General features: G+C 43.7%; 2 protein-coding genes and 1 non-coding gene across 5 annotated transcripts in view; 1 reads left to right on the top strand and 2 right to left on the bottom strand.

The window, feature by feature from the left end:
* The window catches only part of PPP1R36 (protein phosphatase 1 regulatory subunit 36), a 44,773-nt gene extending 41,072 nt beyond the window's left edge, over positions 1-3,701 (bottom strand). The window contains exons 1-2 of one of the 3 annotated variants that reach the window (XM_019451567.2): positions 3,530-3,701; positions 2,656-2,720 (exon numbers count right to left, since the gene is read on the bottom strand). In XM_019451567.2, coding sequence (XP_019307112.1) covers positions 2,656-2,720; positions 3,530-3,604 — 140 coding nt within the window. In that variant the 5' untranslated portion in view covers positions 3,605-3,701. The remainder of the gene's footprint in view (positions 1-2,655; positions 2,721-3,529) is intronic. The other 2 variants (XM_019451565.2, XM_019451566.2) reach the window with 2 other exon arrangements.
* A 5,201-nt stretch (positions 3,702-8,902) lies between these two features.
* On the bottom strand, positions 8,903-11,611 carry HSPA2 (heat shock protein family A (Hsp70) member 2). The gene is made up of 2 exons (XM_019451568.2): positions 11,480-11,611; positions 8,903-11,345 (listed from the first exon to the last, which is right to left on the bottom strand). The coding sequence occupies exon 2, from the start codon at positions 11,303-11,305 to the stop codon at positions 9,386-9,388; it is 1,920 nt and encodes a 639-aa protein (XP_019307113.2). The 5' UTR covers positions 11,306-11,345; positions 11,480-11,611; the 3' UTR covers positions 8,903-9,385.
* Positions 11,612-16,356: 4,745 nt separating this feature from the next.
* Positions 16,357-16,425, top strand: LOC128773367 (small nucleolar RNA SNORD2). Its single transcript, XR_008417629.1, has one exon. It is a non-coding gene; the product is annotated as a small nucleolar RNA SNORD2 (small nucleolar RNA).
* Positions 16,426-16,720: the final 295 nt, after the last annotated feature.

Here is a 16,720-nt window from a genome sequence, read left to right as displayed (position 1 = left end):
CAGAGCATGAACGGGGGAGGGGCAGAGAGAGAGGGAGACACAGAATCGGAAACAGGCTCCAGGCTCCGAGCCATCAGCCCAGAGCCTGACGCGGGGCTCAAACTCACGGACCGCGAGATCGTGACCTGGCTGAAGTCGGACGCTTAACCGACTGCGCCACCCAGGCGCCCCTGAAGTGGATCTTAATTTGGTGACTGTTCATGTTGCATCATGGGAATGTTGGAGTTCATTATACCCTTCTCCCACTTTTGTATATCCTTGAAATCTTCCATTACAAAAAGTTTTTTGGGGGCACCTGGGTGGCTCAGTCGGTTGAGCGTGGGACTTCAGCTCAGGTCATGACCTCGCACCTCTTGAGTTTGAGCCCCACGTCGGGCTTTGTGCTGACAGTTCAGAGCCTGGAGCCTGCTTTGGGTCATGTGTCTCCATCTCTCTCTGCCCCCTGCCCCGCCTCGTGCTCTGTCCTGCTCTCTTTCAAAAATAAACATTTAAAAAAAGTTAAAAAAAATTGTTTTAGTGTTTATTTAGGTATTTTGAGAGAGAGACAGAGAGAGCAAGCAGGGAAGGGGCAGAGAGAGAGGGAGAGAGAGAATCCCAAGCAATCTCCATACTGTCAGAGCAGAGCGTTACATGGGGCTCAAGCCCATGAACCATGAGATTACAACCCGAGCCAAAATCAACAGTCAGATGCTTAACCAACTGACACACCCAGGCACCTCTCTTCCCATACAAAAAGTTTCAAATGTTACATTTACCTAAAAAAACTTTAATAACGCTGTAAGAAAAAAAAAACTAGCAAAATCAGACTTGCAAGGATTTTAGTTATCGGAGTTACCAGTCACACTGAAAATCAGTTTGAAATATACTGCAAATTAATTTCATTTACAAAGAATGTCAGTAAGTACAAAGTATGGTCCACGTTCATCAAAAAAGAGAGGACTGAGATGGCCTTTAAATATACATGAAGATTGAGAAAAGAACATTTTGGCACTTAAAATTTCTACCCACATTATCTGGTGTTGTAACATGTATTTAACTTGTATTTTGACTCCATTATCGTGGCGGGCTAATCCCAAAGCTCTTTCTGTCCTTCTCACTGTCTATCTCACACTCACTGAGTGTGATATTTTGGGAGCTAGACAACAGAATTTTGTGACATATTTGCAGACAAAAAAACTGAGATCACCACTTTGGAAATGACAAACTACTCAGCAATACCGAAACAAACATTCTATAAAATGTAAAATTTGATTTTTTAAATTATTGTTTAATTGCCATCAAATGTCGTTTTACCTATGATGTAACTATAAACTACATCTGCTTAGCCTCTCCTGACCTCCAGCCCCATTTGTCCAACAGCCTAAGAGACATGTGCATGTGAACGTGTCATAGTAACCTCAGGCACATTACAGTTTTGTCTGTTATTCTGTATACAGAAGAAGGGCAATCGCAGCCACCCCATCACCCAAGAGAGACACTGGCAGTCAGCCTAAGCACCTCCTCTCCCTCTCCCTTCACATCTTATCCATTCTATCCAAAATCCTGTCAGTTCCACCTCTTAAGTATTTCTTGCTCCTGTACCCTTCTCTCTATTCCTCCTAACATGGACTTCGTGCCGACTCATGGTTTCGTACCTGGGCAGCTATCTGTAAACCTCCCACAGCTAGCTTTTAAACTGGTCCCCTGCCTCTAGCCTTCCTCTACTTGAATCTAGTTGGTGTATTGAAATATTCAATAAACATCTGGTGAGGGCCTACTCTGTGAAGTTCTACAGACAGCTCCTTCAAGGGACACAAAGATGAATAAGACAGTTCCTGCCACTGAGGGGCTTACAGTCTAAAGGAGGGAGACACTGTCTATGGCGGGAAGGGCTCTGGCATCAGATAAACTGTGGTTCAAAATGTCAATTTTGCTACTTACTGGCTGTAGGACTTTGGTTCAATTGCTCAGTCTCCTGAGCCTTATTTCTTCACCTCTAAAATGGAGATAATAATGCTCACTTTCCATGGCTGTTTAAGAATCAGAAAACATGCAAATGTCGGGCACATAATAGGCACACAGCACGGCAGACAGTGGCTAGTATTATTAGTTTAGTTATGCACTTAATAGAGTCAGTATTTTCTCAATGGAGATTTTTTTCTAATTTAATAATTTTACCTTGTAGAATTGGCTGTCTATTGCGCAGCAAGTATAATACGGTCCCGTTAATGTACAATTATATTTCTATAACTCAAAGAGGCAATTTTATAAAGCAGTTAAGAGTATGTACCCTGAGCCAAACAGACCTAGATTTCAATCATCTTAGTCACCTGTGAGCTGTGTGATTTGGCCAAGTCACTTAGTTTTCCTCCAATTGCTTAACCCTTTGACTTCAGTTTCTTCATCTGTAAAACTGGATGAACATGCAGCTTTTTGAAACGGTTGGCAAACTGATTAGCACAGTGTCTGGTCCATAGGAAGCAGCTGATAAATTTATCAGAAAATGATATCTGGACGGCTGCTCACCAAAATGGTTTTCTCTAGATGGTTGGATTTCAGCAGGTATTTATTTTGCTCATTATATTCTTCTGTATTGCTTGAATTTTTTTTTTTTTTTTTTACTCCGGGCACATGCAATTTTTATAAAAGCTACAATAAAGTTTTAATAAAATTTACCTTCTGAATTCAAGAGTTCTGGTTTCATCTTTCCAGTACCACATCCCTAATCGTAATCCCAATTGCTGTAAAATGAAATGATTGCAGCAAATATAATTAAAAACTCAATTTACAATACACATGGCATAATGAGCTTTTAACAATTCCCACTAGCCGCTCTTTATTCAATAAAGATGTAGTATCTTCAAGTGTTGTGGGGTTGGTTTGTTTTTATCTTGAAGCCAGGATTTTACCCATCTTGTTTTCAGATGTAGTTTCGGTAGAAAAGAAAGAAGAGAGAAATAAGGGAAAGAGGAGGAAAAGGAAGGGAAGGAAGGAAACTTCACTTAGCCTGCACTACTGTCGCAAGGCTCATCATAGCAACTGACCGAGGAAGTGCGACTCAGACCACAATAAACTGATGCCCAGGGCAGCCTCAACAGAGGAGAAGTTAAGACACTCATAACAGGCAGGGGAACCTGCTCGAACCGACCCCGCCCAGAGGAAGTAGGCAAAGAACCAGCTTACTTTTTCAGTAGTGGTAGCTTCCAACCCACCAGCCTTTTCTTTCCGCGGATCGCACCCCCCCGAGCAGGACAGCTTCCTGCGCAGGAAGGCTATTTCTTTTGCAACCAACAAATTAGAGGTGGTGAGGTGGAACTTTCATAAACATCTAAATATCCCGGTGAGGAGCCAGGATTCAATTCTGCCCTTTGGCCGAGTACACCTCCATAGTTTGGGTTTCGTAGGCACAGCTGCCCACATCTCTGAGTGCCGCTCGGCCGGAGCTGAGTCGGGGTGGAGGGCGCCCCGGGAGCTGCGGGCCGGGAGGAGGAGGCAGGGCCGGCCTGCCCCTGCCTCGGGAGTGGGGGCGACCAAGGAAGGCTGCGCTTACCTCCGGCGAGGAAGCCCCCTGTCCCTCTGCCCGCTTCCTCCGGGAATAAAGCTCCGGCACCGTCACCTGATGCATGGCCTCTCCCAGCCAGCCCCTCACTGTCGCCCAGGCAACTGCGCGCTCGTGCTGGGCAACCGAGGCCGCAGGGCGGAGGGCGGAGGGGGCGGGGACCCTGCTTCCGCCGCGGGCTCAGCGGACGCAGCGGGCGGGCAGAGGGCCGCGGCGCTGCGAGGCTGCGCACGCGGTGCGGGAGGCGCCTCCGCCCGGTCTGGCCCTCGCGGGGCTCCGTGTACTTTCTACCTTTGCTGTGGCGCCTTTTTGGCGTATCCGTGGTGTAGCTGCCCAGGGGTTATTTCTGCAGGGGTCGATTCTACCTGGCCTTCCAGCTGTGAGGCAAAGCACTGAATTGTCTTCGTTCGTAATTGGAATACCAAGATCCCGTTTCATAGGGAAGATCCCTTTGTCCCGATTTACTAGCACTAAATTTCAAATCCAGGTTGGGATTAAGTCGATGGGGGTGTGGGGGAGGTTCAGGGAAGGATGCGTGGAAATCAGGTTTCTTAACTTGGTTCTACTGCATAACTAGATGTGTTGACCCAGGGCAAGGCAACTCTGAACCTCTGTCCGAAGATACCCAAATCAGGAATTAGGAGGATTTTTAAGGAGGAATGTGTATAAAGCACCGCCCTTCCGAACTCAAAATTAGTGTTGCTCTAAGAAAACTTGCTTCGCGTCCATGAGTATTCAATAACATTTTCACGTGTCCGCTTTTCACTTTTCAAATCATGTGTCTTCTAATTCCTTCTTGCAACCGAGTAGATACGCAGACGTTGGTATTTTTTTTTCCCTTCCAACACTGATGTAAGCAATGCTAGATATCACTACATTATTGAGAATGCCTAATATATTCTGCCTTTGTTTTATCCCCGTAGCCTAATACGGTTAAGAGTTCCTCAGTAAATAGTTGGTAACTTTACTCCCATAAATTTAAAACGTATGGCAGTAGCCATCCCACTGCTTCCCCTTACCTCGCCCTCCCAGTCTACTTGATAACACATAATCACTGGTTCCGGTGGTATAAAACTGTAATCAGCTAGATTCATGTTCCACTCCAGTCCACTGCTGTTCAGATGATATGGAAACCCACCTATCCACTGGCAGTGGGGCTTTGAGGCTGTGGCCTCAGGACTGGCCTATTATACATGGTGAATGGCTCACTTGAAATAGGAGTAAGAAAACCCCAGTCACTAAGAGTTTTTCATCTAACAATGTATATCACTTGGGGTGGGGAGGACAGGGAGAAATGAGCTGAAGCTCCACAGAGGTCTGAGAAACACCAAGGACTCTGGGTAGAATCCATTCACCTCACAACCATTATCAGGAAGACCACACTTCAGTCAGCCTCTTCAGTTTATCCCAGTGAATGAAGAAATGCAAACAGAAAACCAAAGACCTTTTATACTTCACCATAGATTAACTTCAAGCTGTCTAATGTACAAAATTAAGGTAAAAAATAAGAGTTGAGAACTCCAATGATCTACATAAAAGGAACATGACAAAAAGTTTTCCCTTTAAAAAAACAATTCATGATGTTATAAAGTAGGGATAAAGGTACTATTCTAAATATTTAACAGTTTCAAGTGTCCTGTGAGAGAAATTGTTTTGTTTTGTTTGCCTAATGAAGAGAAACTTCTCAAGGTCATGTAACTAAGAGCATGTAAGATAGAACTAAATTGCTGATCGCAGATTTTAGGCCAAAGACATTAACTGAATATAATGTATGCTTATATATGAAAAAGTCATAATGGAGAGATTTTCAAAGTATTATAATTCTACCTTTAAAAACTAACATGTGAGGGGTGCCCGGATGGCTCAGTCAGCTGAGCAACAGACTCTTGATTTCAGCTCAGGTCTTGATCCTAGGGTCGTGGGATCGAGCCCCAATTTGGGCTCTGCACTGAGTATGGAGCCTGCTTAGGATTCTCCCTCTCTCCTTCTGCCCCTCTCCCTTCCTCTAAAAAAAAAAAAAAAAAAAAAGATTTTTGGGACACCTGGGTGGCTCAGTTGGTTAAGCATCCAACTTCAGCTGAGGTCATGATCTCACAGTTTGTTTGAGCTCCGCCTTGGGCTCTGCACTGACAGCTCAGAGCCTGGAGACTGCTTCAGATTCTGTCTCTCTCTCTCTTTCTGCCCCTCTTCCACTTGTGCTCGCATGCTCTCTCTCAAAAATAGACATTAAATAAAAACTAACATGTAAGAAAATAGCAATTCCAGTATTTGAAGATCAACTCCATTTTTGGTTGCTTATTTCCTCAATCTTCAATTCACAAACAACCTAAACTGAAAGAGGAAAAGAACCTATGGCTTCTTAATTTGTTCTAAGGGAAAGACATTTCAACACTAAACATCACCCTATTAAATCTCAGAAATGCATATACCCTGAAGTATTCCGAGAGCTATCTCAAGAATAAATATTGGGCTCTTTTTCTAAGATCCATAATTTTTAAGGAATGTATCAACTTTTCTGTATCTAATTTTAATGCTTAAGGATAATCCTTCAAAACCGTTTTCTCATTTCTATTTAGACATTATACAGAAGCAACTGAATATTCCTTAACCTAACCTAAACTAGGTTTAGGTTGTTGTTCCTTAACCTAAACATACATACTGCCTTAGCAATTGTCTTGTGATGTATGGATTTGAGATTCTTTAAAACTTTAATTCCAGTGTTCAAAATCAAGGGGAATATGCCTCACAGCACATGATAAACTACATTCAATTCATAGGATAAAGAAATTCTCATTAAATCTCCCTGATATATCATACAGGTGATACATTAAATATCCTATTATGCATGCTAAGTTTAAAGATGTGAGCAGCATTAATACCTCCTCATGAGGGTGCCTGGGTGGCTCAGTTGGTTAAGCATCCAACTCTTGATTTCAGCTCAGGTTGTGATCTCAGGGTTATGATCTCGTGGTCGGTCGTGGGATCCAGCCTCTCCTCAAGCTTTGTGCTGAGCATGGAGCCTACTTGGAATTCTCTCTCTCTGCCCCTCCACCCCTCCTCAAAAATAAACTTAAAAAAAAAATCTCCTCATGAACAACCATTAATTACCACTATATACATCAAACTAATGCAATAAAAAATTTACAGTAAGCTTGTTTTGAAATTTCTGGGTCTCAAATCCTGTAAACAACCTGCTAGGTCTTATTTTGACAGGTGTTTAGACTTACTGCCTCAAAACAGGAACTATATTAGTCAGACATTCAGGTAAGGATTTAAGTGCCCATCTGAGAAATGTTTTTAATCCCTTAGCATTCTGTATGTACTGCATTAGCCTTAGACATGACTAGTCCCTAGTGTAACACTACTTTCAAGTTGAAGTGATGCTAATTATTCCTTAAACTGTAATTTAGCCTCATCCAACATCAAGTACTTTTTCCATTGTCATTTGACTATGGCTGATCTAACATCTGCTAAGGAGTTCCCAGGAGTTATCCAGTTACCGGTTTCAAATGACCCATGGAAACACTGAATGGCTAGTTTGGTGCCTTTATCTTTGCAATATTCAGATCTAGATAAATTTGAGAAGACAAAATTAAAAACACTCAAGAAGGCTGGGGGTTTTGCAAATTACTTTTCAGAATAACAGAAAATGCAGTATCTGCATACTGATATTTGTGTTATGGCAAGTTACCAGAGGCCACGCCATAGGATAGTCAAAGAGACTACCATTGGTCATTTTCTCTGATACTTTAGAAACTAATTTCTAAAGAAAGGTCTAAAATGAAACATACTATTACCAAATTGCCCTTTTGCACTTACAAAAAGATTCCATTATATTTTGAAGTTAGAGCAAGGGATAAGTGCTTTCAACAAATAAAGGACTAAGAAAAGGTTAATAGAATGAGCATTATGTTGGAAAAAATTCATGTTAAACATCACTCTAATGCTAGTATTCACCTGATTCTGTTAGTACTAAGGTAATTTGTCAAATATTTATGTGATGCTATCTGTAGTTAATTAAACACTCTTAATGCCTCTTTGCTGAAAACTTTCCACCAATGTGGCATTAGCATTAAAATACCTGAGTTACCAGCTTTTCAGTGTAAAGAGCAATTTCCTTAAATATTTTTTGTTTATTTTGAGACAATTTCAATATTGCCTTTTTATTTCACTCCCATCCACTCAAATGACTTTGCTGAAAAAATTAAAAAATAAAACTTAATGTACATACGAGTCAGCTCTTGTAGGTCAGGCTTATTATAAAGCTCAACATTTTTAGGCTAATTTGTTCTCTAGTTTTTATATTATTTAAAATATTAATCTCTCCACATGATACAGAAGGGTCCACTACTAAAAACGTAGCTTCTATAATTCACTGTTATCTTATGAACAACATGGAGCAAATCTACATCACTTGAAAAGAGATATCGAAGTGTCTATATGTGATGAACACATTAGGTTAACTGTGCTTTCCAATCAGATTTACAGAATGTCTCCCAAGTTCCCCTTAAAGAGAGTAAATCAGAACAAAGCAGAAGTGTCATTCCGCTAAAAAATACAAACATGAACCCCCTTCTCCTACGGATGTGGATTTTAAAGCTTAAGCCCAGGATAGTGGATCCCAAAGGGTTACAATATTCTTATCTGTAACAATCTCAAATCAAATATATGAGAAAATGGATATGTTGTGTATTAACAAAACACAGGACTATCTTGCACTTTTCTCTTTTAGAAAAGAACTCTATTCTAGTGAGTTAAGGCAGGTATTGCAAAAGCATTAGGATTCTCAAATCAGAAAAAAAAAAAAAAATCTTTATCTCCCTCTATCCCCCAAGTAATGGTAACTATTGAAAACACAGCCTTATTAGCTCACAAGTTAAGCTGTTTCACTAGAAAATTAAGGTTAAAAACAAGTTTGACTACATTGGACTCTAATATTAAGTGGCTTTGAAGTCTGCTCTGCTGGCTCTTGTTTCAGGCACCTGCATGCACAAAAAGCAACTTGTTCCATACTAAGGCTATTGTCAGAGGACAACTCCTGCCCCAGTGTTTACTTTATACTTAACCCCAGAATATAGTTTGTATTCTGCTGGAATATTCCGGTGGATTTTTACTTGAACACTTAAGCCAAGCCTAAGGAGTCTGGATACACTGGGTACACCAGACCTGTCTGGTTTCTTTATTAAAAGGAGGGAGAAAGTTTACCCAGATCTTCTCCTCTTAAATTATTGGTAATTCAAAGCAGGAATCTCATCTGAGAATTAGACAAGACTGACTTAGACACACTTCACCTCATACTAATCTCCTAAAGACCAACATGTTTAAAACTGTAAGAAGGGAAAAGTAAAAACTCCAAGACAGTAATTTTGACATCGATTTCAGCTTTACTTTAAATTTGTATTTATGCATTTGTTTGCAAAAAGTATGCCTGTCCTTAACGTTACTAAACGCTCATTTTAATCTTAAAGTAGTACATAAAAATAAACAATTCAAGCTTCTATATGTTTTATTGTTACCAAGCTTCCACAGAACTTGTGTGCAAACTTCAGGTTTCTCATTTCAAATAAATCTCCATGCACAAACTAAGCTACTCAAAAATGCTCAAGTCAGCAAACACCCAAAATGCATTAAAGAGAAACCTCAAATAAAGGTTTTAAAAATCAAACTGTAGAACTAACCTTTTATAGTTAAACTAAGTTGTTGCACCCTTCCTTTTATATGCATACACGGGCTAAAGACTTCCAGCAACAGACCTCAGACTTGGCACAAAGGCATTTCAAAGGGGGGAAAGAAACAGAAGAAAAAAAAGAGAAAGGAAAAGAGGTTTACGCTGACTCGAGTGCAAGCTTAGTCCACTTCCTCGATGGTCGGTCCCCCGGAGGCTCCAGAACCGCCGCCGCTGCCGCCGCCGCCAGGACCGCCTTGGTAAAGTTTGCTGATGATGGGGTTGCACACTCTTTCGAGCTCTTTCTGCTTGTGTTCATACTCATCTTTCTCCGCCATCTGGTTTCTGTCGAGCCAGTTGATCACCTCCTGACACTTGTCGAGGATCTTGTTTTTGTCCTGCTCGCTAATCTTGCCCCTCAGCTTCTCGTCTTCCACCGTCTGCTTGATGTTGTAGGTATAGGACTCTACCGCATTTTTGGCGGCGACCCGGTCACGATTGGCCTCATCTTCCGACTTGTACCGCTCCGCTTCCTGCACCATCCGGTCAATGTCGTCCTTGCTCAGACGACCCTTGTCGTTGGTAATGGTGATTTTGTTTTCTTTACCGGTGCTCTTGTCAGCGGCGGTGACGTTGAGGATGCCGTTGGCGTCGATGTCGAAGGTTACCTCGATCTGGGGGACCCCGCGGGGCGCGGGGGGAATCCCGGTCAGGTCGAACTTGCCCAGCAGGTTATTGTCCTTGGTCATGGCCCGTTCGCCCTCGTACACCTGCACCAGCACGCTGCTCTGGTTGTCAGAGTAGGTGGTGAAGGTCTGCGTCTGCTTGGTAGGGATCGTGGTGTTTCTCTTGATGAGCGGGGTCATGACGCCGCCAGCCGTCTCAATGCCCAGCGACAACGGGGTCACGTCGAGCAGCAGGAGGTCCTGCACGTTCTCTGACTTGTCCCCGATGAGAATGGCCGCCTGCACCGCGGCCCCGTAGGCCACCGCCTCGTCGGGGTTGATGCTCTTGTTCAGCTCCTTGCCGTTGAAGAAATCCTGCAGCAGCTTCTGGATCTTGGGGATGCGGGTGGAGCCGCCCACCAGCACGATCTCCTGGATCTGGCCTTTGTCTAGCTTGGCGTCACGCAGCGCCTTCTCCACCGGCTCCAGGGTTCCGCGGAACAGGTCAGCGTTGAGCTCCTCGAAGCGGGCGCGGGTGATGGACGTGTAGAAGTCCACGCCCTCGTACAGCGAGTCGATCTCAATGCTCGCCTGCGTAGACGAGCTCAAGGTGCGCTTGGCGCGCTCGCAGGCGGTACGCAGTCGCCGCACAGCGCGCTTGTTGGGCCCAATGTCCTTCTTGTGCTTGCGCTTGAACTCCTCCGCCAGGTGGCTCACCATGCGGTTGTCGAAGTCCTCGCCGCCCAGGTGGGTGTCGCCGGCCGTGGACTTCACTTCGAAGATGCCGTCCTCGATGGTCAGGATGGACACGTCGAAGGTGCCGCCGCCCAGGTCAAAGATGAGCACGTTCTTCTCGCCGCCGGCGCAGCCCTTCTTGTCCAGGCCGTAGGCAATGGCCGCCGCGGTGGGCTCATTAATGATGCGCAGCACGTTGAGGCCCGTGATGGTGCCCGCGTCCTTGGTGGCCTGGCGCTGCGAGTCATTGAAATAGGCCGGGACCGTGATGACCGCGCTCTGCACCTTGCCTCCCAGGTAGGCTTCGGCGATCTCCTTCATCTTAGTGAGGACCATGGAGGAGATCTCCTCCGGGAAGAAGGTCTTGATCTCTCCCTTGTACTCCACCTGCACTTTGGGCTTTCCTCCCTCGCTCACCACCCTGAACGGCCAATGTTTCATGTCCGACTGCACCGTGGAGTCCTCGAACTTCCGTCCGATCAGCCTCTTGGCGTCGAAGATGGTGTTGGTGGGATTCATGGCCACCTGGTTCTTGGCGGCGTCGCCGATGAGGCGCTCGGTGTCGGTGAAGGCCACGTAGCTGGGGGTGGTGCGGTTGCCCTGGTCGTTGGCGATGATCTCCACCTTGCCATGTTGGAAGACCCCCACGCACGAGTAGGTGGTGCCCAGGTCGATGCCGATAGCCGGGCCGCGGGCAGACATCCTGACTGAAAGATAGGCAAGCGACGTTAGGCGACAACACCTAGGACAGAAAACCTGCGGCGTCAACTAACGGTCGCCTCGCACTAGACACCGCGAGCGCAGACACCGTCTCCCACTCCCCTTGCTCGGCTGCCTGCTCTTATAGCCGCCTCCCTGCCGCCTTCTGGAAACTACCGGAGCCAATCGGCTCCCAGGACCGCCCGCCACAGGCTTGCCTGGGTCGGAGTGACCCGTCCGTAGCCCAACAGATTTCTAGTTGGGTGAGGGGCGGGACCCCGGCCGGCGCTCAGAGGCGGGGGCGGCCGTTATGCAAATGAAGCCCCCGGACCTGGTCTCCCCAGCGGCCTCCAGCCGCCCTTCCACGCGCGCAGCCACCAGCTTAGGAGCGTTAGGCTCGCGCCCCCCGGCCAGGTGTAGGCGCTTTAGTTTGTTTTTTGCCTTTCCTAAGGCGGGATTCGTCAACGTCCGCTGGATTGGCAGGGCATGCAACCAATGAGCATCTCGGACTCCCGAGTGGGTGGGGAAGGGAAAGCTGGGGCGTGGCGCAAGGAGGAGACGCGGAAGCGGAGTCGGGAGAGCAGAGCCACCTGAGCGCTTCGCTCAGTTCCTAAGACCTTAAATGCGTCTCAAAGCCGAGTATCCCAACCAATCTAACACGCTGGGGTGGGGGCAGTTCCTTCGGAGTTGGTTGCTCTAAGAAACTAGGTCCAGAGCCGGGTTTGGTTTTTTTTTTTTCCTCCTGCGCCGTTCAAACGGAAGGGACTGGGAGTTGGCGTGGCCTGGGCGTGAGGGCGGCTTCCTCCGGCGGGGACAAAAAGAAAAGGCTTTGAAGTTCCTGAGACGGGACGTCGGCCTCCTGGAATTTTACTTCGCGTGCTTCGCAGCGTCTCTGTGGGTGTGAGCGCTCGATAAAAACCGCCTAGCGGGCGGGACAGCAGTAGCCCGCCGGTGCGACCTGAGAGGCCGACGGTTTTTCTGCCCGCGCGCGGGCGGCCTGCGCAATTGGAGATCGGGAAGCGGCTGCGAGTCGTCCTCCCAGGGTTTAAACTTTCTCCACCTCGCTCTCCATTTTTCCTGCTTGTCCTGCCTCTTAGAGCTCCCTGATTTCGTCTCCCGGTTCTCTCCACTGCTTTCCTTATTTTCCGTTTTAAGTGCTTTATTCCCCAATTTGAGTTCTTCACCGGAAAAATCTATAAATTAATCAAAACCTGCACGTTGAAGCACCACTAAGTAACTTAGGCTGACGCCCCCCAAGATTCTCTCATCCCCAGCGTGAGCTTGCGCTGGTGTTTATGACCGAGTTTTGTTTATGACCCAGCTCAACTGAAATTGTTTTCTTTAGCTATGCTGACGTTACATTAGAGACCTAAACCCTCAGAGTAGGTAGATGAAAAAGGAATGTAATTCATTCTATTATGTTTAAGAGGAATTTGAGAATGGGTCTGGAAGTACTATCTGGCACCAGCTGATAGGAGGTAGAAGCAGACCCCTATATTTGGACTCTCGAAGGAAGACCGTAACCACATTGCTGTCACGAAAACAGCGGTAACACTTCACATTAGGGGGGAAAGCTGGAGACATTCAACGAGCTTTAACAGATACCTATTATGTGAGAGTAAAAAGACAAATGAAATGGGCTGTTTTTATGAAGTTAAGGCTCTAATAAAAAGATAAACGTAATTTGAGAGAAGTGCTATGGGAACACAAAGTAGGGGAACATCCGAACAGCGCAGGGTGTGTTGGTGAGGGCTTCCTGGAAGCGATGACACCGCTGAGCCAGGCGCTCAAGTTTGCCAGCAAAGAAAGGAGGGAGGGCCTTCTTTCCATGCGTTGTGGCATGGGCGGAGTTATGAGCAGCGTATGCTGAGGCAAATACAAGTTCTGGACAGAAGATTAGTGTCACTATAAGGAGAGGGACACAAGCACCAAATAGTCTCTTCGGGTGGACAGGATACATTTAGGAGCTTTACCTGTCATGATTTTTTTTCCTGAGGCCATGGGAAGGGGGATCCAGGTTTTGAAGGAGGCTGGTAGTATAGAGCCCCTTTCAGATTTGGGTGAGACAACGCTGGAGAGGAGTTTTTGCCAAAAAAACCAAAACAGAACAAAACAAAACACACGTAGCTATCCGTGACCAAAAAGTAATGCTGACAGAACCCTATAAAATCAGTCAATGAATATTCCTTTCTTTTATCTACTTGTGTATGTCATTTCCAATTTTAAAAAATACATTTGCTATTTGTTAGTCTCATTGGTTACATAAGACACTGGTTTTAACCACAATTCCCATCTCTTTTTCTATGAAAGAAGTTGATTTGGGACTAGGAAACCTTTTGAAGAAAATATTAGGGAAACAAAATAAAACCAAAAAGTTTCTATTAAAGTTGCCTTGAATTGTGAGTACAGACCTCTTGATTTTATTCTTGGAAATTTTTGCCTTTTATGTAATTAAAAGGGGAGAGGGGAATTAGGGGGCTGGAAAGCAATACAAATTCTTTGTAGAACTGATGATACAGTGTGATTTAGAGACAGGATCTCAGCTACAACTGTGAAAGCAGAAAGAACAGTGAGAAACAAACTCATCAGATCTCTCGTGTTCAGACAGCCCTCATACACTTCCTTCAAGCAAAGCAAGGCTGCAAAAAATAAACATGCTAGTTCTTACAAGCACTAAAATTGCAGCTTCAGGAAGAGAGAGGTTCTTTTGTATAGTAACTATGTACTCTATGCATAGTTATTATAAATAAATCCTGCAGTCTAACTCCACATTCATCTTTAACACTGCTTTCCAAAACTACAATAGCAGTTTTATCTGTATTTTCAGTATTTATATATACTTTTTCTGCTCTTCTTACCTAGTATATCGATGTTTTATACTTTTTTTCAAGTAAATTCTACTCCCAACATGGGGCTTGAACTCAGGTCCCTGTGATCAAATCACATGCTCTACCAGCTGAACCAGCTGGATGTCCCTATGTTTTATACTTGAAATGGCATCTGAGTTTTTCCCAAATAGACGTAGTGTTTGCATTTTGATTTTATATGAAGTAAACATTTGTAGTCCTAGAACATTGTCATATATTGACTGTTCTCGGAATTTTTATATTGTTCCTTATTTGTATTGATTTTTTAAATTTGTTCCTTTCTCTTTGATGATTGTGGCTCATAATTCATTTAAAATGTAGCCCATTAAAAATGATCAAATTTGCAAATTTATAATCAAATAATATTCATCAATGCCAGCATTGATGCAGCCAAACAGGTAAATGCTGCTGGTGGGAATATAAATTAGTACACTCTTTCTGGAGGGCAATGTGACAAGATTTTTTTCTTTACCTTAAATATGATCATACCCTTCATTTAGCATTACTCTTTGTAGGGTTAATCTTAAGGAAATAATAGAACATACAGGCATATTATTTGTAATAACAACAATAATAAAAAGGAAATGGCTTAAATATCTGACAATAAGAAAATGATTACATGAAGTGTAATACATTCCTATGATGAATTATTACGTAACCATAAAATTGTGCACAAGAATTTTTAATGACATAGGAAAATGTTCCTGGTATAGTTAAACGGGAAAATAAGATCTAAGACTTTTGTATCCTATTCTGTATGTAGGATAATCTTACATATATTGAAAATGAATCAAAATTGATTATCTCTAGATGGTAGGATTGTCAATAATTTTTCTAAATTTTCCTGTAATTTTACAAGGATTTTTAAAGCTTGACTATTAACATTCAATTGAAACAAAGTTTGGTAGTTTACTATTTACATAGAAATCATTACTGATTTTCAACAAGGGAAAAATCTCTTTGGCAGATTATAAATACTGGGGTGTTTCAAATATTTTTAAAATCCAAAAACTGAAATTCTACACAGTCTGGAAAAAACAAGAGCTTCAACATATGTCAAACCCTCTAATTAATAATCCCCACCACCCAGAAGAATACCTGGAACACAGTAGTGATTCACTAGCTCAGTGTTTATGAAGAGCGGCCTGAGGCACATTATTTAACCAAAAACTGGGAAATAATAACTTCATTTTTTTTCCCATATAAGAAGAAGATTCTCTGCCTCTCTCTTACATTTCTGTACTAAATAATACTACCAGGACCAAAAATTGAAACAAATTCACATCTGAAAATACTTGTACTAGAGATACAAAGATGGGTAAGATTAAGTCTAGAACTATGTACCTGGGTAGTCAAGCCTGCCCTAAGGAGACTGAATAAGAAGAAATTTTTCCAGAATTACCGGTGGGGGGGGGGGGGGGGGAAGCTTATGGATTTTCTGGAATCCTCTCAATCCCTACCCAGACACGACTTTCATAAAGGTTGTGGATTGTTTTGAGGAGTTAATGTTGGCCTGAAGAGAAAGTGTAGTAAGTAGCAGCCTGTAATTTGAGGGCCTACGAGCAAAGTGGAGCTGAACTGGTTATTTAAGATCTCTATAGGGGCGCCTGGGTGGCTCAGTCTGACTTCGGCTCAGGTCATGACCTCATGGTTTTGGGAAGTTTGAGTTTGAGCTGACAGCTTGGAGCCTGGAGCCTGCTTCAGATTCTGTCTCTCTCTCTCTGTCTCTGTCTCTGTCTCTCTCTCTCTCTCTCTGCCCCTCCCCTGCTTGCCCTATGTCTCTCTCCCTCTCTCAAGAATAAATAAACATTAAAAAACAAAACAAAATCTCTATAAATACTTCCATTTTATACTTCATTGGAAGTACCCTGTCCCCAAATTTTTATCCAATCACCTGTCACTATAGGAAAAATTTCACCATTTGCTCTTTTAGTCTTAAAAACCTGAGTCTTTAAAAGTTACAATTAAACTGCAGATACACTGTGGTCTGGAGGAGGACACGTCCTGGTATGGAAAGCTAAGACCTGCACCTGGAAGAGAGTCTTTTCCAGAAAAGAAGTGAATCTGTGACAATAACACTAACTGGGCCTTACTTCAGTTCTGTACAGTGCTAGCTTTGAGGATAGAATCTTGTGGAATAGTCTGACTGACCCAATATTGTCGTAATTGTTAATACTTAACTAGATTCTGTGCAATTATGGCAATCATCTTTGGGAACTGGACTGCAATGAAGAGAATACACTTTGCCGATCACTTTGGGGGATGGGTGCAACTTTCATCTCTTAAGCTGAACATAGACAAAATGAATTATATTGGTAAGGAAGTTATTTCTCTGAATAAATTGTCATTTTGAAAATTAACCCTCTGAAAGAACTAAATACTATGTCAGTGCATTTTTTTATAAATGATTATTTCTTTTTTTATTTTAGGGAGAGAGAGAGCACGAGCGGGGAGAAGGGCAGAGGGAGAAAGAGAGAATTTTAAGCAGGCTCCATGCTCAGTGAGGAGCTCCATCCCATGACCGTGGGATCATGACCTGGGCCGAAATCAA

The sequence above is a fragment of the Panthera pardus genome, unplaced genomic scaffold (assembly GCF_024362965.1).
Source record: "Panthera pardus isolate Hobbes unplaced genomic scaffold, ASM2436296v1 HiC_scaffold_24, whole genome shotgun sequence".
NCBI classification, from domain to species: Eukaryota; Metazoa; Chordata; class Mammalia; order Carnivora; family Felidae; genus Panthera; species Panthera pardus.
The sequence above is the reverse complement of the archived record's forward strand: the minus strand, read 5'-3'. Positions and strand labels throughout refer to the sequence as shown.